The sequence below is a fragment of the Canis lupus genome, chromosome 5 (genome assembly GCF_048164855.1).
Source record: "Canis lupus baileyi chromosome 5, mCanLup2.hap1, whole genome shotgun sequence".
NCBI lineage: Eukaryota > Metazoa > Chordata > Mammalia > Carnivora > Canidae > Canis > Canis lupus.
Genome location: NC_132842.1, coordinates 36,432,385 through 36,453,300, shown reverse-complemented (window position 1 = coordinate 36,453,300; position 20,916 = coordinate 36,432,385). Strand labels below are relative to the sequence as shown.

The 20,916-nt window shown below is 49.5% G+C and overlaps 3 protein-coding genes across 11 annotated transcripts; 1 reads left to right on the top strand and 2 right to left on the bottom strand.

The window, feature by feature from the left end:
• Window positions 1–10,600: 10,600 nt before the first annotated feature.
• On the bottom strand, window positions 10,601–12,486 carry SLC35A4 (solute carrier family 35 member A4). The gene has a single exon (XM_072826145.1). It carries the CDS (start codon window positions 12,484–12,486, stop codon window positions 11,512–11,514), a length of 975 nt encoding a protein of 324 aa, XP_072682246.1. The 3' UTR covers window positions 10,601–11,511.
• Window positions 10,601–17,592, bottom strand: LOC140633508 (SLC35A4 upstream open reading frame protein). Of its 2 annotated transcripts, none has more exons than XM_072826148.1 (3): window positions 14,768–17,592; window positions 13,692–13,795; window positions 10,601–13,113 (listed from the first exon to the last, which is right to left on the bottom strand). In XM_072826148.1, the coding sequence occupies exons 1-2, from the start codon at window positions 15,022–15,024 to the stop codon at window positions 13,702–13,704; spliced, it is 351 nt and encodes a 116-aa protein (XP_072682249.1). In that variant the 5' UTR covers window positions 15,025–17,592; the 3' UTR covers window positions 10,601–13,113; window positions 13,692–13,701. The 2 variants fall into 2 exon arrangements, with proteins under 2 accessions (XP_072682249.1, XP_072682250.1); XM_072826149.1 differs by having other exon boundaries at window positions 13,697–13,795; window positions 14,768–15,050.
• APBB3 (amyloid beta precursor protein binding family B member 3) lies at window positions 14,949–20,900 on the top strand. 8 transcript variants are annotated; one of them, XM_072826143.1, is made up of 13 exons: window positions 15,106–15,429; window positions 15,686–15,849; window positions 15,932–16,008; window positions 16,551–16,611; window positions 16,850–17,002; window positions 17,125–17,252; window positions 17,667–17,802; window positions 17,935–18,028; window positions 18,277–18,360; window positions 18,606–18,754; window positions 18,889–19,080; window positions 19,426–19,592; window positions 20,343–20,476. In XM_072826143.1, the coding sequence occupies exons 1-12, from the start codon at window positions 15,381–15,383 to the stop codon at window positions 19,552–19,554; spliced, it is 1,416 nt and encodes a 471-aa protein (XP_072682244.1). In that variant the 5' UTR covers window positions 15,106–15,380; the 3' UTR covers window positions 19,555–19,592; window positions 20,343–20,476. The 8 variants fall into 8 exon arrangements, with proteins under 8 accessions (XP_072682241.1, XP_072682244.1, XP_072682243.1 ...); XM_072826140.1 differs by lacking the exons at window positions 15,106–15,429; window positions 19,426–19,592 and adding an exon at window positions 14,949–15,099 and having other exon boundaries at window positions 20,343–20,900; XM_072826142.1 differs by lacking the exon at window positions 20,343–20,476 and having other exon boundaries at window positions 19,426–20,336.
• Window positions 20,901–20,916: the final 16 nt, after the last annotated feature.

Genomic DNA, 20,916 nt, shown 5'->3' with positions numbered 1-20,916 from the left:
AATTTTGGTGCCCTGCTTGGCCCCCAGGGCCCCAGTGGGAGGGTCATGTGAGCTGGAGCTGGGAAAGGCTCTATTTGTAACCAGTGTTGTGCTTGCGTGATTCCAGCTCAGCCCTAGCGGGAGGACTCAGGACCTGCTCTCTCCAGGGACAGAGAACTTGTCCGTGCTCAATGTGTCTCCTCTGGGCTTGTGAGTATCCAGGGCCCAATGGGATCTGAGGATGCTTGTCTCAAAGCAGGGCCGACACCCTCAAACCCAGACCTGGGAGGTTTCTCTCCACTGCCACATACTTGGGGTCATGCTTATCATGCCCTCTCATCCTCTTCCCTGCATCCCATATCCCCAACCCTCTCACTCTTCTTACCCTATCCATCTACACCTCTTCAACTCAATCATTATTCTCCTGGGAGATTTGAGCATCAATGAGCAGAACTTCAGTCTCTCCATCTGTAAAATGGGGGCAATCCCAACTAGCCTGTTTCCCTCACTGGACAGATGACAGGAGGAGAAAAGAAATCATGAAGATGAGAGGCTTTTAGGGGATATAATGAGCTTGGAACCTTGGGGCTGATTCTGACAGGCTCTTGGGACCCCTATCAACCCCCATGCAGAGGTTCTGTGAGGCTGGATGGAACTCTGGTCAGAGTTGAGCTCAGCCTCCCCTTCCTCCAGGGTGGTGGAAGATGCCAGCGAGGTGGAAGTGTCTGACTCAAGAGCTGCCTCAGAGCTGTACTTGCAGGCTGCAGGGGATGAACGCAGGTGAGGCCAGGAGGGCACCTGTCACCCTCCACACCCATCCCTTAGGTATTTGGCCTGATGCTACACTCTCCTCCACAGGGCCTGCTCTCTGCTCACTGTCACCATGTCTTGCCCAGGGCCTGATCCTCCTGAGGGGCCTGGGACCCAGGGCATGTGGCGAGGAGCTTTGAGGATCCTTCAGCTGCCCAGAGCCCTGTAAGTCTCATGGAGGCTTCTGACCTCTAGGGAGTGGTGGTGGGGGTGGGGTGGGGGCTGAAATATAGCTCAGTCAGTTAAGCGACCGGCTCTTGGTTTTGACTCAGGTTGTGATCTCAGGGTCATGGGATCAAGCCCAATGTCAGGCTCTGCAGTCAATGGGAGTCTGCTTGAGACTCTCTCTCCCTCTCCCACTACCCTTGCTCATGCTCACTCTCTTTCAGAGTGAAAAGACCCTGGAAGGATGGATGCTGAGACCCAGGGCAGCCCCAGAGTCTCCTTTCCTCACCTCTGACATAGTGAAGGACTCCTTCCTTTAGCATTTCTTTCTTTTTAAGAATTTATTTATTTACTCATGAGAGACACACAGAGAGAGGCAGAGGCATAGGCAGAGGGTGAAGCAGGCTCTCTGTGGGGAGCCCGATGTGGGACTGGATCCCAGGACCCCAGGATCACGCCCTGAGCCAAAGGCAGATGCTCAACCACTGAGCTACCCAGGTGTCCCTCTTTTAGCATTTCTTGTTAGGCAGGTCTACTAACAATGAATTCCATCAGCTCCTACTAATCTGGGAACACTTTAATTTCTCCCACATTCTTGAATAATTTTGCCAGATATAGAATTGACAGGCTTTTTCTTACAGCACTTTAAATATGTCATCTCACTGCCTTCTGAACTCCGTAATTTATTATTTTTTTTAAAGAGTTTATTTATTTATTCATGAGAGACACACAGAGAGAGGCAGAGAGAGAAAGGCAGAGACACAGGCAGAGGGAGAAGGCGGCTCCATGTAGGGAACCCGACGTGGGACTCAATCCCAGGACTCCAGGATCACGCCCTGGGCTGAAGGCAGGTGCTAAACCGCTGAGGCACCCAGGGGTCCCCTGGACTCCATAATTTCTGATGAGAAATTGGTCTTATGGAGTATCATTTGTACATAATGAGATTTTCTCTTTGGCTTTTGACAATTTGGTTATAATGTGTCCTAGCATGATCTCTTGGTATTTATCCTTCTTGGAATTTGTTGAGCTTCTTGGATAGACTCATGTCTTTCATAAAATTTGGGGAATATTTGAAGATTATTTCTTTGAATAATATTTCTGACCCCTTGTCTCTCTCTTCCTTCTGAGATTTCCATTCTGTGTATGTTTATACACCTGATGCATTCACTGGGCCCTTGGGCTCATTTTCCTTCATTTATTTTTTTTCTGCTCCTCACACTGCATAATTCTATTTGACTTATTTTCAACTTTGCCAAGATTCTTTCTTATGCCTGCTCAATTCTGCCCTCTAGGGAATTTTTTATTTCAGTTACTGTACTTCTCAGCTCCTGAATTTCTACTTGGTTTCTATTTTATTTTTATTTATTTTAAAAATTTTTATTTATTTATTCATGAGAGACACACATAGAGAAGTAGAGACATAGGTAGGGAGAGAAGCAAACTTCATGCAGGAAGCCCGATGTGGGACTGGATCCCAGGACCCCAGGATCACGTCCTGAGCCGAAGGCAGACGCTCAACCACTGAGTCACCCAGGCATCCTTATTTTTTATTTTCTAAAGGTTTTATTTATTTATTTGGAGAGAGATGGAGCACAAGCAGGGGGAGTGGGAGGGGATAAGTAGGTTCCTCGCAGAGCAGGGAGCCTGATATATGGCTCAAAATCCCAGGACTCTGGGATCATGACCCAAGTTGAAGGCAGATGCTTAGCCAACGGAGCTACCCAGGTGCCCCTCATTTTATTTTATATTTTATTTTATTTTTATGTAAGCTTTACACCCACAGTGGGGCTCAAATGTATGACCCTAAGATCAAGAGCCTCATGCTCTACCAACTAAGCCAGCCAGGCACCTCTCTACTTGGTTCCTTTTTATAATTTTTATGCTTCTATTTATATTTTCTATTTATTGAGACATAATTTTCCTGATTTTAGTTTTCTGAGCATATTTAACATAGTTGAATTAGGGACGCCTGGGTGGCTCAGTGGTTGAGTGTTTGTCTTAGGCTCAGGGCATGATCCTGGGATTCCAGGATCGAGTCCCATATTGGGCTCCCTGCATGGAGCCTGCTTCTCCTTCTGCCTGTCTCTGCCTCTTTCTGTGTCTCTCATGAACAAATAAATACAATCTTAAAAAAAAATAGTTGAATTAAAGTCTTTGTGTAGTGAATCCAGTGTATTTCCTCAGGAAAATTTCTGTTAATTTTTTTTCCTTGTGAGTGGACCATATATTCTTGATTATTTGCATGCCTGATTTTTTTTTTTTTTGGTTGGAAACTAGCCAATTTGAGAACATTTTATTTTTGTAACGATTATATTCTTTATTGCACTGGTCTGTTAAGTCTCCATTTCTTTTCCTTAATGCTCTGACATTCTGGGTATGATAATGTAGTAACTCTGAAAGCCAGATTCTCCATCATCTCTAGGATTGGCATTGTTGCTTGCCATGGGCCACAGCTCTCTGCTTGCTTAGTTACTTTTCCAAACAATTTTTGCAAACACCCTTTTCTTGGTGATCACTGAAGTCTCCATTCTCTTATCTCAGTGGTTCGCTAGTGATCTGATACAGAATTCCTTAAACTGCTTCCTTAAAACTTTTTTTTTTTCAATTTAAGAAGAAAAAGAGAAAGAAAGAAAAGAAAAAAAAAGTTCTGTTTCCACAGATTGGCTCTGGGTTGAGTCAGTCCTTCTATGCTTAGCCAGTCCATTTCTAGCTCTGCCTTAGCCTTATTTCCTGCTTGCACTGAACTTAAAAATCAGCCAGAAATGAAAACTTATGATCTTCTCAGCATGCACCCTGCCCTGGGCATGTGCATGGCTTTCTGTTTTCCTTAGTGCACTGGGTAAATTATTCCCCCCATATCTCAGTCCCCAATTTTTTCTCTCAGTCTTTCTGTGCATCTGTTGTTTGCTCCAACTGCTATTTTTGCTTGTTCTTTCATCTTTCACGCATGTTTTCAGCAACTGTCCCCTAGCATAGCTGTTCTGCCCTGGGAGAGAGTTCCAAAGTAAGTGAGACAAAGGGAAGCCCTTTTTGTCAGTGCTCTGGGGGGAAACCCAAGAGAGTGAAAACAACAAACATAATTCCTTGGAAACAAGATCTGCTCAGCTCCCTCCAGAGTCAAATACCTCCACCAGAAATGTGAGCTGTTATCTTCAAGACCACCTCTGTGCTGGGGAGGAGGTTGGGGCTAGGGTGAGCTAAAACACAACAAAGATCTCAATACATGTAAGTTGCTTTTCTCCTGGTGAAGCATTCATTTGGTTGCTGTACACCTTTGTCCCCCAGAGTTCCAGTAAGATTGATTCTGACCATTTTGCCAGATGTTTCTGGAAAAGGATAGACTCTCAGAGTTCCCTACTCTGCCATTTTTGTGGATGTCACCTTGCTTTGCCATTTTAAATTAGGTGATTAGTCTTTTATTACTGGGGCCTAAGAGTTCTTTAAATATTCTAACTCCAAGTCCCTTATCAGATAGATAAATTAACTTTTGTACTATGAGAAGGTATTATGTAATTAAAAAAATAATATTCATTCATGAGAGACACACAGAGAGAGAGAGAGAGAGAGAGAGGCAGAGACACAGGCAGAGGGAGAAGCAGGCTCCACACAGGGAGCCCGATGTGGGACTCAATCCCAGACTCCCGGATCACTCCCTGAGCCAAAGGCAGATGCTCAACTGCTGAGCCACCCAGGTGTCTCTAAAAAAAAAATAATAAAATAAAACAAAGGTCTATGCAAGGTTGCAAATCTGCCTGGTGGTACACAAAAGTTACTGGAAATAGCCTTTCCATTAACTGGCCATTTGGGCCAGTTTCTTCCCCCAGCCACCAGTGGACATCTCCTTTCTTCCTCCCTCCCTCTGGCAGAGATTGCCCCCTGCTGCAGGTGTTGGCTGGTAGGGCTACTGGTGAGAAGGTGGAGGGCTCTCTGCCTTGGATTGTCTCACGACTCCTGGAAGGAAACAACTACAGTGGCCTCCTTCTTCGCCTGGACCCTCAAGGTGGCCTGGGGGGAGGGTGTGGGGTTCTTCGGAAGCTCTGGGATCTGACTTCTTATGCCTGACCCACCCTTTCATCAAATCAGCTGCAGCTCCAACCCCAGTTCAGAGAGAGCCTGACCCTCTGGGAGGGCCAGGATTCAGAAAGACCCAGGATGGCTAGGTTGCCAAAGTCTGGAGAGGCGGGCCAATAGTAAAAGCAACCCTTCACCCTGTAGAGACTTTCAATGATTTACCAAGCATTTTTACACTAATATTGTTTATTTTGACCACAACCCCATGAGATACATCTAATTTAGATGAGGAAAGAGAGGAAGGCTTAGATGAGGAAAGGGAGGATCAGAGAGGGGAAAGAACTTGCCTATTTGCACACACTTATTAAAAATCAGGCTTCTGTGAAATGATATGATGTTAGAGATGTCAGAGAGGTCAAGTGGAGGGTAGAGATCAAACAAGAATGGCCAAGAGCTGATAATTATTGAAGCCTGGTAATTGAAGCTTGGGTTTCCCGTACCTTGTTTATGTTTGAAATTTTCTATGATAAAAGCATTTTTTTTTTTTTAAAGAGCCTGGCTCTCTCTCTTCAGAACTAATAACCACATTAATTTGGCTAATATACTCCCAGACCATGCACTGTGCCAGGCCCTGTGGAGTAAGGAGAATAAATTAGGGCAGTTTATGCCCTCAAGGATAATGCAGTGCAGGACAGGCCAGTTTGGTATCATGATTAAGCACACAGGCTTTAATGTCAGACAGAACTGGACTAAAGTTTTAACTCTGCTACTCACCAGGAAGTCACTTGACTTCTCTGAGTTTCATTTGCTTCATCTGGAAAATGTGGGGGTAAAATAAATTAGAGTTGCTGCCTCATTGGAGTGTTATGTGGATAAAAAGAGGCAATCCATGAAAATCCTTAGCACAGTGCCATCAAGCACATGTAAATGCCTGATAGGTATTAGCTATTTTTATAAATAATGCTATTAATAAAAATTAAAAGTATTACAGGCAGTATGCTTTGGAATCCAGAAGGTGTGATTCACTCTGGATCTCCCTTTACTAGGTGGCTCCCTGAGCCTGCTCTGGGCTGCTCTGTTGGGGGCCGAGGGAAGGAGGATGCAGGTGAAACAGGTGAGGCCCATCCTGTGGGACGCAGTAGAAGAGGCCCGGGCCCATCGGGCTGGCCTTAAGAGCCTGCGTTCAGGCCTCCTTGGAGACAACCTGACAGACAGTGGGCTCAGCCAGTTGGGCAGGGCACTTCGAGAGTTGCAGGTAAGTAAGGTAAGGCCTGGAGGCGCCTGGGAGAGCAATAGCTGGAGCCTACCCTGAACCCTCTCTCCACAGGTGATAAAAGCCTGCAGTCAGTGCCCAGGAAGCCAGCCACTCAAAAGGGTCAAAGCTGAGGCTGTGGAGCTCCCAGAACTACAGGTAGGTCTCATTCAACCTCTTAGGAGCCCCATTGTCTTCCTTCCTCTCCTGTTTACAAAGCATCACGAGGAGGCCCTTCCTTCATTCGCTAATTTATTGATTCTCAGACACTGACTGAATTCTCAGTACTTGTCAGGCATAGTGCTATGTAGACCCTGGGAAATCCCTGTCCTCATGGATTTTACAGTCTTCTGGGAAGAAACAGTTGTAACATTGTGATCAGTTCTCTGAAGGCCTTATCAACACAGGGTTCTATGGGGGCATCTAAGCTAGTCTTGGCAAGAGAGGGAAGGAATATTTCATGGAGGAAGTTGACTCCTGAAGGAGGTAGCCAGGAAAAATGAATCAAGAACATTCCAGGAACAGAAAATAACAATGTTTTAGAAATAAGTGAGAGCTTGATCTCATTGGGGGACTGAAAGCAGCTCATTTTGCTGAAGAATAATTTGAGGAAGAGTCAAGAGAGAAGGATGAAAGAGTGAAGTGAGAAAAAACAGTGAAGTGGGGGCCAGGTCATAAAGAGCTTTGTAAATTTACTGAGATGTTTGGACTTCATCTTGAAGGTCAATGGGAAAGCCATAGAAGACAACATTGCTCACATTTTTCAGGTGAGCAAAATGAGGCTCAGAGAAGGGGTCTGAGTACCTCAGGGTCACTGATAAAATCAAAGATAGCAGAGGGGCAAAAACCCCTGAGTGCTTTGACTCAATATAGTACTTTTGCATCTGTTTAGAGTGCATGGCCTCTCCTGTGCAGAAGGGGGCACTGTTTTCCAGGATTTGCCACAGTGTGGCTGGAGTGCTGCTCCTGTGCAACTTCTCCTGGTCCTTCCCTTTTCATAATTACAGCTTTTACAGTGGTGAGCTTTGGGAATTAGGTATATAAGCTCCCATTTACTAAGCAGTGCCTACCACTACTTAGTGCTTTGGATGCCTTATCTTATTTCATGCTCTCTACAACTTCTATCAGCTCTATTTTACATGGATTCAAAGGACTAGTTACCTGTCTGAGGCCACATAGCTGAGTAAAGGAGGGCCTGGGACCCAGATCTGATTTCAAAGCCCTGAGCTTAATGCACACTGTCCTGGGAGGAAGGGTATGGAATTCCCACTCCTACTATATTCTCATCAGGTGATAGATTCAACAGCAAGCTACAGCCCAGACTTCCAGGGAGAGTCCAAAGGTGGGTTTGGGGCTTGGGGTGGAGCTGGGCATCTTTTCCACCTTTACCAGGCTTAACCACATTTTCTGCTGGAGGTAGGAATAACGTCATCTCTGGGATCTGGGCTTCATCAAAATCATCCTCTTAGGGACTCCGAGGAACCGGTAATACCCCAGGTATCCCAGAAAAGCTGGAAGCTGTTGGGGGAGTAAAGAGTTGCAGAGCTCAGTTAATATGTCTACTGCTTCCCTGCCTCAGCAACAGGGGGAAATATGGAGATCTGAAAGGCTATGTGATTCCTAAGGGAGGGACATGGGAAGACTCTTTTCCTACTGGGTCACATTAGAAGTATAGGATCCCTAAAGCCTCCATTGCACCACCTATTGGCAGAGCCAACACCTCTCCTTTCTCCCCATGGCCTCCAAGTCTCTGTCCAGGCTACAGGCTCTTACAGGCCAGTGAGGTCCTAGATATAGTTCTCAGAGCAGCCCTGGTAGTGGGATTCTGTTGAAAAGCTGGGCCTAAGTCCCAAGGCTGTGTACACATATGGGCTTCTGACCTGGGCCTGGCAGGCCCCAGATGTGGCCCTGCAGTTCTTCTTGGCTCAGGCACGGAAGAAGAGATGGCACAAATGGCACCAAATACGGATCCAAGAGGAACTGAAGCATTTGGAACAGGAGAAGGTGGCAGGTGACCAGGTCAAAGGCCTAGAGGCTGAAAAGGAGGTGAGGAGGGCCAAGTAGGGGACTTGAGGTTTGTTTTTTTTTTGTTTTTTTTTAAGATTTTATTTACTTATTAATGAGAAAGAGAGAGAAAGGCAGAGACACAGGCAGAGGGAGAAGCAGGCTCCATGCAGGGAGCCCGACATGGGACAGGATCCTGAGTCTCCAGGATCAGGCTCTGGGCTGAAGGCGGCGCTAAACCGCTGAGCCACCTGGGCCACCCAGGACTTGAGGTTTCTAATTGGTTCAGGCACTGTGCTGCGGACTGTGATCCAGCTTCCATCACAACAGACTGGGCCATACCCTCTCATGGTCCTCACTGCTTTGTGATTTTCAGTCCTAAGTGCTGTGATGCAGGGAGCTAAGGGCTTGTTGGGAACAAAAAGGTGTGCCTGACCCAGGTTGAAGTGGATCACAGAAGAAAGCATCCAAGCTGAGACTTAAAAAACAAATCAGCCAGAGGAATTCACTAGACTGAGCTCTGCTTAGGCAGGTTGTACCCATCACATATAGGCATTGAGGAAATATAACTTGCTTGAACAAATTAAGAAACAAAACTTGTGTCCATGGGGGTTGTGAGAATATGTTCTGAGGACGATACCGTATGAGCAAAAGTCCAGAGGGAAGCAATGGCATAGTCTAGGTATTGCAGATTGTCCATTGGTGGGGCCTGGTAGGTGCAAGGTCAGAGGTGAGGCTAAAGAGACCAGTGTGTGCCATGCCTCTGAATTTGGACTTTACCCTAAGAATGACAGTGAACCATTGAAGGCGTGTGTCATCTCAGTTCTGTCCCTCGCAAGCTATATGAATTTGGGCAGGTTAGGTCACTCCTCTGATTCAGTTTCCAAATCTAACCACCAGATTTGGAAAAGTAAAATGGCAACTACCCCATATGGTTTTCATTGGATAAAATGAAAACGATACACATGAAATGTTTATAACAGAGCTTGGTATGCAGGTGGCACTGAACAAAGAATATGTATTATCACTGAAGGACTCTGAGGAGAGGCAGAGATGGCACCGGGAACAGAGAGTGCTGAGACTCCAGCTGGAAGCACTTCAGGCAGAGAAGGACAATGCAGAGCAAGACCTCGTAGCCCTGTATGAGTTGCATGTGCAGGCTGCCCGAGCTCAGACACGCCATACGCTGCAGGTCAGTGAGGTCAAAAGGCAGGCCCTGAAGTGCTTCCAAGGCTGACTGACTAACAAGCATCTCTGAATCTGGGCACAGGTATTCCGAACCTGGCGAAGGCTATGGGAGGAGCAGGCTGTGACCACAGAGCATCACCACCGCAGCCTGCTGGCTGGTGTCCTGCAAGACAACATCAACCTGGCCACGCAGAACCAGGAGCTCCGAGCCCAGAACCAGCAACTTCGGCAGGGAATAGACTAGGCTGAGGCCAGTCCTGGTGGATTGCTGCCCTGGGGAGAAATTTGGTGATCAGTAGTCCTGCAGGGATAGCTCCTTTCTCTTCATTCTTAAGGGTTCTAGAAGGGAGAGGGAGCTGGGATACAATAACCAAGCTGATTTTCATTATGGATAATTAACAATACCACTAACCAAGTCCCGTTGTGCCAGTCCCTGTTAAACGCCTCATATCCACTACTTTTTAGTCTTTCCCACTACCCTACATGGTAGTAGATACCATTTAATCCCCATTTCAGGGGTAAGGCAACTAAAGGTTGTAGAGGTTAAGAAACTGCCCAAGGATAGTCAGCTAATAAGTGACAAATTCAAGCCTGGTTGGCCAGAGTTCTACACTGTAGACAGTAGTGGGTTTGCAAGATGCAGTGTGCATTGGAATCATTTCAGCTCATTAAAGAAAAAGAAAAAAGAAAAAAAAGATTCCCAAGCCCTACCCTATTCCCTAAGATTTTTCAATAGGTCTGCCTTTTGAAAATTATTTTATGTTATGTTAAACTTACTAGGTATTCTTCCAAGGAGCAGGGCCTGATGTCCCTCTGGCCATGAGAAGAGATGACAGGATTATCAGTGAGGGAACCAGAGGAAATGAGAATCAAAGCCATATTGAACCCATGAGTTCTCTAGCCTAAAATCTAGTTTGTCCTGCCAGGCCCAGTACCTTCTATTTCCAAGAATTCCTCTGAATTCCCTAGGACCCACGTTTTGTACTTCAGAGAAATTTGGGAAGTTCTATGATAGAACAGTCTCCACTCCATAGAGCCCTAAAGAAGATAACACTCCTGGCAACAACTAGGAGAAAACAGTGTCTTCTCCTAGCCTGTAAGTTACTCTGCCATTAAGACATTCAGGGCACCAGGGGAACAAAATTATGTTTCAGCAAAGCTATTAAGCACAGAAGACGTAGGACTATCATAGTCAATTGCAGAACCTGCACCCCAGAATACTTTATTAAGACCTTATTGCTTACATAGAGACACTGATTGAGTTATACCAAATTTCCCTGTGCCTGGTTCCAGGTTACTCTGTGTAGAGCTTCCCTAAGCTGTTGAGAGCTAGGACACTGCTAGGCAGGGGTAGGACCCAGAGTGAGAAGAATGGTACCTCCTAGGAGTTGTAGAGGGGGCAGTGGGCTTTGAGAGGGCCCTTGGGGTGAGCAGAGATCCGGAGTATAGCCTTAAGCCAGGGCCCAGGGGCAACATTCCCTGAGATGGGTCAAGCTCCAGCCCTCTCTGGAGTTTCCAGAACAAAGCTGGGTGGATATGGAGAGCAGCACTGTGGAGGGAGCAGGGGGCATTGTCTCCAGGTGCTGCTGGAGCCAAGGGAGCTTGGAAGAGAGGCCTGGGTAGCAATAGGGTTTCTTGCATTATGGTGCGGGGATGAATGTCTCTAATGGGGGATTCATGTACCAAAGCTGGGGTGGAATAGCTGTCATCAGGCCTGGGGGCAATGGGTCTGCTGGGGTGACCACAGGAGGCAAGGAGAGCCAACTTTTGTCCACACCCCACTTGAAACAACTGCATTCATGCAGGATGAGGCAGGGAGTCTCCTCCAATGGAGATGGGGTCATTTTTAGGCTGAGGTATGGATGCTCCCCCAATTCCTTAGACGAACTTTTGGGAAGTTTCTTTAATTAAACTCAGTCTCCTGGGGTAACCCTTCATTCACCCACTTCTAGAGACTAACCTGGCTGCTCTCACTTCCCCACCTTTTATCACAAGGCACTTGTTACAGGGCTGGCTGCTGAGGAAGGGTCGGGAGGCCTGGGAGGTGGCTCTGATGGTGGCCAATCTTCAGGGTCAGGAGTCCAGGTGGAGGTGGTCAGGGGCTAGCGGCTGCCATAATACAGGCGCACAGCCAGACCAATAAGCAGTGTGGCCAGGAAGAAGGCAGCTGTGAGCTGTAGCCGCAGCAGGGCTGCTGAGAACACAGCATTGACCACAAGTGAGCAGGACACAACAAAGAGGCGTGTGATGCTGCTGCCGTGCTTCATGACAGCTGACATGAGCAGTCCATTTACTGCCTGGCTCAGTACCACAAGCGCTGCCCATCCTGAGAAACCCTCCAGGAGGCCCGGGCCAGGGCCGCCACCTGCATGCAGACCTAGATTTAGGAGCACACCAAAAGTGTAGAGGAAGAGGTTCTGAAGTGCTAGGGGCAGCCGCTGTCGCTTCATGAGCAGTTCTGTGTACACGGACGAGAGGCCTGAGATGAGGCAGTACAGGATGAGAAGTAGCAGTCCCAGTGGAGTGATATGCAGGGGCATGGGGCCAGCAGCAACTGCTAACGGGGATCCAGGAAGGGTGTTCCCAGGGTCCTGGAGGCCACCAGCTGCATAACAAGCCCCTGCCACCATCAGCAGCAGCAGTGCTAAGCCCTGACGTGCAGAGAGGCGGTGCCGGAGACAGAGGCAGTAGAACAGGGCCGTGCTTCCAATCTTGAGATTGCTCAGCACCTGGTAGGTGCTGGGGTCCATATAGCGTTGAAGATAGATGACTAGGTTGTTGTTAGCTCCGTAGAGTAGGGCTGATAGTGCAAATGGGGCAGCCTGGCGCCATGGTGGGGCCCCCTGGGGCCATGCCTGCCAGCCCACCAAGAGGGAGAAGGCGCACAACAGTAGCTTGGTCAACTCGGTCAGCAGCACAGCTGAGGAGGGCCGGAAGGGCACTTTGCCGTTCACATGGCACAGTGCCAGTAATGGGGCATGGGCACCATATATGGCAGTGGATAAGAGTAGCATCAGGGTCCAGCGGGCCTGCCTGGGACGGCCCAGGCCTGGCATACCCCCGTCCTCTACACTCATGCCCAAACCAGACCCTGGGTGGCTTGTGTGGCTAGCAAGGGGGCAATGGGAATTCTATCAAGTTTGGGGAAAATCAATATGGAGCCAGCTCTCCGGAGGGAGGAGCTGTGGTACATTGCTAGAGAGTATACTGAGAATCAGAATCAGCAGCAAACTCCACAGTCAGGGATGTAAAAGAAAGGGGCTGGTGGCTCTAGAAGCCACAGTTTTCGGGTGGCTTCTTTGGGGTTAAGGAGGGGCGTCCAAAAACTGCTGGCTGATAAGCCACCACTTACCCTCTGCAGGAAGGAAAGCAAAGATGAAGGCTGTGGGCAAGCTGGAGATAGCAAAAGGGTGATAGGTAGGGAAGCCAAATATGGTGTCTGTGGTTGAAAGGCCTCTACCTGCAGGCCAGAGGTGCTCATCCTTTCTCCCCCATGGGATCCAGAGCTAGTCAGGCCCCTTTCGCAATGACCGAAGATAGTCCCTCAATGTCTTCTCCACATTGGGCACGGCATATGCCTGAGCTGCGTAGATGCCAGTGCAGGTACCCACGGCAAAGCCCAATACTGCTGATGCCCTCAGTTTGGCCACCACATAGCCGGCTAAGAAGCCCTTGAGGAATGGGGAGGACAAGAGCGAGCCATCCTGTGGAGTGAAATGAAGGAGAAAATTCAGCCAGGGTCTTCCTTCATTATCTAGAAGCTACTCAAGCTGGCCCTAGAGCATCCCACCACCTGCTCCTCCTTACTCTGGAAAGCTGTAGTATTCTCTCCAAAGATTTTTAAGATTCTGGAGGCAGAAAAAGAATCTAGGGGTCCTGATCACACAATCTCAGAACCCTGTGGTTAGAAGGCTCCAACCATAGAACCCCACACCACAAATCTACGGAGATGTCACTGAGGAGTCTGATCCCTGCCTGCTTCTCCAGCCTCCCTTCCTAATGCTCCCCCATTACTGCAGCCAAATTAAACTATTCATCATATTTATCAGGCTACTTCCCACCATGAGAGCTTTACATATGTAATTTTATCTGCTTGAAATGTTCTCTCCTCTCCTCTTTACCTAGTTAATTCCTATTTAAGACGCCAGTTCTAGTCTCATTTTCTTCGGGAGACTTTCCTTGGAGTCACAAAGAGCTGGCCCTCAATAACTATTTGCTGAATAAACCTCTATTACCCATTCAATACCATACAGGGCAATGAAGTCTGGTGGGCAGGTACAACTTTACCTGGCTCACACCACTGCTGACTTCTTCTTCCACACGCTGCTGCAGGCGTTCCAGCTGGTTCTTGAGAAATGCCAGGTCCTTAAGCTTGGGCAGAGAATCCTAGAACAAGAGGGAAATCGGCTGCAGCAGGTTAATGCAGCCCCATTCCCTGCTCAGGTCTATCGGGCTGGGTAGGTCGGGGTGTGAGGATGAGACATCTCTTCTTATAAAAACTTCCTCATAATGACGTGGCACCAGAAAAAAAGACATTGAAAACTGAATTCACACGGGGGCCACGGAGGGGGTGACAGATGAGATCTGCATCTGTGACAACCCTTACAAAATTTTATATAGCAAGCAGTGTGTATGGAGGCAAGAGGAACAGCTTCGATTTATCAGGCACGCACTACTGACTCGACTATAAGCTACTGAAAGTGGCAAGCTGTCCGTCTTGCCTACTTGGTCCCCAAGCCTAACACAGAGACTACTAAGTACTTAGATGTGTGAACCGTGCAGAACTTCAGACCAATGGTAAAAAATGACCTGAGGCAGTTTCATGGACGCTCTAGGATAAACCTGATTTCTGCCTGGGCTTCCCAAACAATGTGTAACTGGATGCACTAGCTGGGGTGGGGGTGGGGTGGCTGTCTGCAGGATTGTGGGTAAATGAACTGAGCGCCTTTGATCACCTCAAAGTATGAAATTCAATGTATGCCAAAAGTTTAAACGAGAACACGTATCCGTGTGACTTGGAAACATCGTGTTTCTAAGAGGGAGATTTCGGGGACTAGGGAATGCAAAAGAGGAGGAGTATGTCAGGGTAAGTGTGTCGGAGTGCGTGCCAGTAATTAAGGATCTTGAGAGGACCCGGAGAGGACACCTGGGGGATGCCGAGCTCTGCTTGCCTCATGTAGCGCTCCGCTACTCCATTCCCCCAGCGTTGAGGGCAGTCAACAAGAGTATAAACCCGACAAGAGTTAAAACCCCATAAGGGACACCTTTAGGCAGGATAAAGGCCAGTGTCGCCTTTCTCAAGGACTAAAAGGGTGTGAAGACCACCCCACACTGCAGATAACGCCCACATTCACTCACCTTGTCATCCGCCATCTTCCCCGGCGAACTTGTAGCGCAGGCGCAACCCCGCCTTCCTCGCGCCAAGTGCAGCGGCCATCTTTACTGAGGGCGAAGGCATTTCCGGGACATTTTTTGGAAAGGGTGGAGGTGCTCCCCCTGACTGCCGAGCGCGGCGGTTTCCGCTCGGGTACTTCCACGTGACCCCTCCGGCAGGACACGAGATGAGTGTCCGCGAGCGCATACGAACTGGGCGCGATGAGCTCATTTGTACGCATATGCGTGCTGTGCACGTTCGTCTGGCTGGTCGTCCGCCCCTCGATGAGCTCACAGTTGCGCCATGAGGTCAGCTGGTGCGTTGGCTTCTTTGCGCTTTTCCCGGAGCCACGCACGGAAAGGCGCACCCACTTGGGGATCCAGACGCCTGTTTACAAGCGCCGCCTCCGCGGGCGGCGCTGCTCTGGCTCGTCCTTTCCCGCCCCTGGGACCTGGCTTCTACCCCGCCCCGTATTTGTGCGGCGCGGGTTGGCCTAGCCAACGCAGAGAGGCTGGGCTTGTGGGCGCAGCAGCTCCGGAGGTCAAGCTGGGCTGAGCTTGCGGGCCGGCGAAGGCCGGCGGGGACGCGGTCGGGGCTATGCTGGGCAAGGATTACATGCTGGCCATCATTCTGGTCAACTGCGATGGTGTGCACGGAGGGGCCCGATGGGAGGATCGGGAGCTGAGGGGGAACGAGGGAGTTGACGGGGTATGTTTCACCGTAAGGACCAGGGGACAAATGAACCCTGGATCTTTGCGCTGTAAAGGACATTTTGGATCTCCAGCCTAAGGATTGTCCCCTTCGGGATGGAGGGAGGGTTCTGACAGAGCGTTGTTCTGAACCCACGAATATGCCTTCCCTCTCCAATCCCGTGTTTCCTGTCCCCATCCCTGTTCCTGTAGACGACTTGTGGGGGGACCAGAGTCTTGAGGGGGAGCCAGGACTGCCCCCTGGCTGGAGGAAGATACGCGATGCTGCAGGTACTTACTATTGGCATGTACCCAGTGGCAGCACCCAGTGGCAGCGCCCAACCTGGGAGACGGGAGATGCAGAGGACCCGGGCACGGTAGGTGGAGTGTGAGGAGGGGGTCTGAACCCATGTGAGGTTGTAGGCCTGCTGCCACACTGACCTAGTTCCCTCTCTACAGAAGACGGAGGGGATTTGGGGACTTCGGCCTCCCAAGGGGAGATCCTTCTCGAGCCTGGAGAGCTCACTGGACCGCAGGTAACAGGGACAGGCCAGGGAGAATGAAAGGCTTGGGGTTCCATGGCCCTCAGAGATGCAACTGGACTCACATTCTGCTTTCAAGCCCAGGTTTTTGTCTCTGTTGCATTTCTTGAGTCTCTCAGTATTTTGAAGTTTGTCCCTTGTTCCATGCTCTGTTTTGCTACATGTTCTTCCCTGTTCTGGGTACTGATAAGTCATGTTCTAGATCTTGGTCACTGTACTAAGCTCTTTCCATGGAAGTTCCTGTTTAGTGTTCTAGAGTGTCTTGTCTCACTTTAGAGTTCTGGTCCACGTTTTGGATCCTGTTCAATGTTTACAACTTTTATTCTACATCCTATGTCCTGAAGTTTTGTTCAAATTTTAAACCACACTGTTACATTTATTTAATGTGTCCTAGGCCCTCTCTCACTCTGGTTACATATTTGGGGCACTATGTTCTGGGACTTATCCCACATCTCATGCCCAATAAGTAGTCAGGGCTTCACTACTCTCCCTTTTGTAGGAAGTGTGGTCCCCTTACAAGCTCTACTCTCTTCCAGGACCTCTCTGTCCTGGTATGGTGAAGAATCCTACATCCAGAGTATGGAGCCAGGGGCTAAGGTAGTGTCTTGGGTCTGAGGGCCAGCCCAGGGAATGGTGGTGGGGGTGGTGGATTGTTCCAAGGGAAAGGTCAGGGGTGGGATCGGGCTGAGAAGAGGTGATCAAGGGTGAAGGGCATGTATACCAGAAGGTTCATGCGTGTGGAACCTGCAACACCTCCCATCCTACTCTACTGTTCCACTTCCATGTCCACCTCCACTCACTCAGAGCTGTCCTGTCCTTTCCCCTAACCCGTCAGTGCTTTGCAGTCCGCTCCCTGGGCTGGGTAGAGGTACCCGAAGAGGATCTGGTACCAGGGAAGAGCAGTATTGCAGTCAATAACTGCATCCAGCAACTGGCCCAGACTCGCAGCCGTAGCCACAGCCAGCCCCCAGATGGTGCCTGGGGTGAGGTGAGCTGGCTGTCCCTTCAAGGGATTCAGCCTAGGGCCCAGCAGAGACAGCTGTCCCTGAATTGCCTGTTCTCCATGGTAACCACATTGATCTGAGCTTCAGACTGACCTCTCCTTGGCAGGGCCAGAACATGCTGATGATCCTAAAGAAGGATGCCATGAGCTTGGTGAATCCTCTGGACCATAGTCTAATCCACTGCCAGCCTCTGGTGCACATCCGTGTGTGGGGTGTGGGCAGCTCCAAGGGCCGGTGAGGACCCCTGCATCCCCCCAAGTGATAGTTGCTCCTCCCTCCCTCCTGCAGGCTATGATCCCCACTGATGCTGATCCTCTGTACTTGAACCCCTGGACACAGATCCTCTGACATGGACCCAAGCTCTGCCTCCCCTGCCTGGTCCAGCCCTGGTTGGGGAGGGTGGGCCCAGCTCCTCAGGGACGGATGGGGTTGAGTCTGAGAGGCTGGGCTGATTCTCTCCTGTGCTCCCACATGCTTCCGGAACAGAGACAGGTGAGTGACAGCCCGGTGCCTTGAGCCCCAGCCCTTACCTCCCTGTTCCATCCCCATGTCCTTTGCCTGACTTTCCAGTCTCTTCTAGGCACTACAGGCCCCTCCTCCTACCCAGCCTCTACCCTACCCCAATTTCTGCCCCTGTCCCTGCCCCAGCCCCATCTCTGACCCTACCAGGGACTTCGCTTTTGTGGCGGGTGACAAAGACAGCTGTATGCTCAAGTGCCATGTGTTTCGCTGTGATGTCCCTGCCAAGGCCATTGCCAGTGCCCTACATGGGCTCTGTGCCCAGGTAAGGGCCAAGAGTGGGGCAGGGAATGTGGGTATGGGTCTGAAGCTTCTAAGGTGGTTGGGTCAGGGAAGTATTACCTTACCTCAATTCTTCTGTCTCCTTGTATCTCATGTTGGTTGCATTGTGTTTTAGATATTGTCAGAGCGAGTAGGTGTCAGTGGTGATTCCCGTGATTCCCCTTGCTCCTCTCTAGACCCCATCTCCCCAGAAGATCTACCACGGCAAGGTATGGGGAGGGAGGTGCTGCATTGCAGTTAAGAGGCTACTTTAGTGAAAGTTTGGGTTGTTTAGTCCTGGTTGTTTAGTCCTTCCCTGGATACGTAGGATTTCTAATGTGTGCTGGTTCCAGGGATCCCAAGCTCTGAATTGGAGGAGCATCAGTGGCCTTCCTTCTACTAGCTCTGAATCTCAGAAGGGTGGGTAAGAGGGGTCACTGAGAGAGTATGGAAGCCAGCTCCTATGTGTACATTTCAGTGGAGCTGCTGGATGCAGTGAGCCAGGCTGCTCAGAAGTATGAAGCATTGTACATGGGGACCTTGCCAGTCACCAAAGCCATGGGTAAGGACTGAGCTGGCTGAGGAAGTGGGCGGGCTAGATGAGGTCAGAGAAGGTGGTTAAGGTAGGATCTACCACCATTTCTCAGAGTGCTCTCATGGCCTTGTCTGGCCTAGAATGTGCCATCCTTCCCAACTCAGGATTCTAAGCCTAGCTCCAGCCCCTCTATTGCCACCTCTCTGAATCCCAAGTCAGTCAGAGGGGCCTAGACACTCCTTGCAGATCCCTTCTTTCTTTCCGCCTGGAAGACACCATGGTGGGCATGTCCCCCCCCACCCCAGGCATGGACGTGCTGAATGAGGCCATTGGTACCCTCACCACTCGGGGGGACCAGGATGCTTGGGTCCCTGCCATGCTCAGTGTGTCTGACTCTCTCATGACTGCACATCCCATTCAGGTACCAGAAGAAGGTGAAGTTGGGGGCTGTGGAGGAATGGGAGGGATGCTGAGGGGCTCATTGCTTGCTATTGGAAGAGCTCAGTGGGTCCAACCAGTGCCCAGTCCTCTAGTGACTAGGCCTGGTGTGGGCAGGCAGAAGCTGGTGCAGAGGAGGAACCACTGTGGCAGTGCCCTGTGCGCCTTGTGACCTTTATTGGTGTTGGCCGTGACCCTCACACCTTTGGCCTCATTGCTGACCTGGGCCGTCAGAGCTTCCAGTGTGCAGCCTTCTGGTGCCAGCCCCATGCAGGGGGACTCTCTGAAGCTGTGCAGGCTGCTTGCATGGTGAGTTACAGGTGGGAATGGGTGGGTGGGGTTGCCCTTCAGCTGTTCTGTACTGGTAACTGGGGCTCAGGATTGGTACCCTCTCCAGAAATCACAAGCCAGTAATCTAGGCCGACTACAGTAAACTACTCTTTTATTTGTCCCTCCTGCTGTTTTTAATAAGTTTAAGTTAGTTGCTAATGTAGAGAAGCAGGGCAGTTCATGTATTAATTGCTATTCTTGTTTCTCTTAAAGTAGCAGACTCTGATCCTGGTCCCACACATATAAATTTCAACATTCAGCTGGAATTGTATAGGGGCTGTTCGAGGTTGGGTGGGCACTATTTCTCCTGTATGTCTCATTTAGGTTATTTCCTGGCCTCTGTGCACATTGGAATGTGGGATGCTTACTCTTAAGTTCAGCTCACTCTTTCCTCAACAAATACAAGTGTCTACAGGGTACCAGCCACCATACCTGATCCTGGGAATTCACTGATACAGAAGGCACAGCTTTTGCCCTCACAAAACACACAGGTTAGATCAGACACAGACCAGAAGGGAGTTGTATGCCACATGATGATGGAGGAGATGGCCCCTTGCAGAAAGCTACCTGAAAGAGGTGATAGAAAGGTGAGAGTTGAAGGTCCAATGAAGAAGTTAGGTGAAGGGGATGGGACCAAAGGTATGCCAAATACAAGGAACTTCAGGTGTGAAGATGAGTGCAGTGTTAGTGGGTAAGTGTATCTAAATGAATCTAGTGTATCTGGAGCGCAAAGGGGCAGATGAAGTGAGAGCAGAAAAAATGGCAGACGCCAGGTCATGGAAGAACTTAGAGATTGTGGGGTGAGTTTATTTTGTCTCAAGTCGCTTTGAGACATTGAAAGGTCTTGAGCAGTGAATTTAAATTTATGGATTAAGAAGATCACTTAAGGTATATTATAAGTTTGAATTCCAGTTGTACCATTTTTTGCCTAGGTGACTTTGGGCAAGTCGTGTATTCTTTCTGAGCCAAAATTTCCTCATTTGCAAAATGGTGATAATACCTGATAAATAACTTTGGATTAAGTGAGATTATGTGAAGCATTTAGCACATGCCAAGCCCTCCTAAATGTCCTTTTCTGTTTTTGTTATTGAGCTCCCAGGGAGTGTCGTAGGGGCTCCAGATGGGGCCAACTACCAGCCTCATACCAGACTGAAGCCATGGCCAGTTCCCTGTTTTGCAGATGTTTTCAGGGAGCCCAGGGGCAGAAAGGAGCTGGATCCTCATATTCCCCTTTTCCCTAGGTTCAGTACCAGAAGTGTCTTGTGGCCTCTGCAGCTCGAGGCAAGGCCTGGGGTGCCCAGGCCCGTGCCCGCCTGCGGCTCAAGCGGACCAGCTCTGTGGACTCCCCAGGAGGTCCCCTGCCACTCCCCCTGCTCAAAGGAGGGGTTGGGGGTGCAGGGGCAGCCCCTCGAAAGCGGGGTGTCTTCTCTTTTCTTGATGCCTTCCGTCTGAAACCTTCTCTGCTCCATATGCCCTAAGTTAATCCAGGAGGACTGGGTAAGGAGGCTCTGGGTCCATGCCCAACTCTATACCCCTTCATACTTCAGGGGTCTGTAGCCTCTCACTCCTTGAAGCCTTCTCTGCCTGCCCCTCTGGCTCTTGCCTACCCTCTGTTTATTGCCCAATTTATTCAATGTTTATAGAGATGACTGAGAGGCCCTGCACCACAACCTAGGCCCCTGACTGTCCTTTCCCTGGGTCCCTGTGTTCCTTGCCCCTGTCCAATCCTGGACAGTTGGCTCTACCTCAGCAACACTTTATAGCAAATCAGTACAAATAAAAATCCTTCAGTGACCTCACTAGGTGTGAGTATAT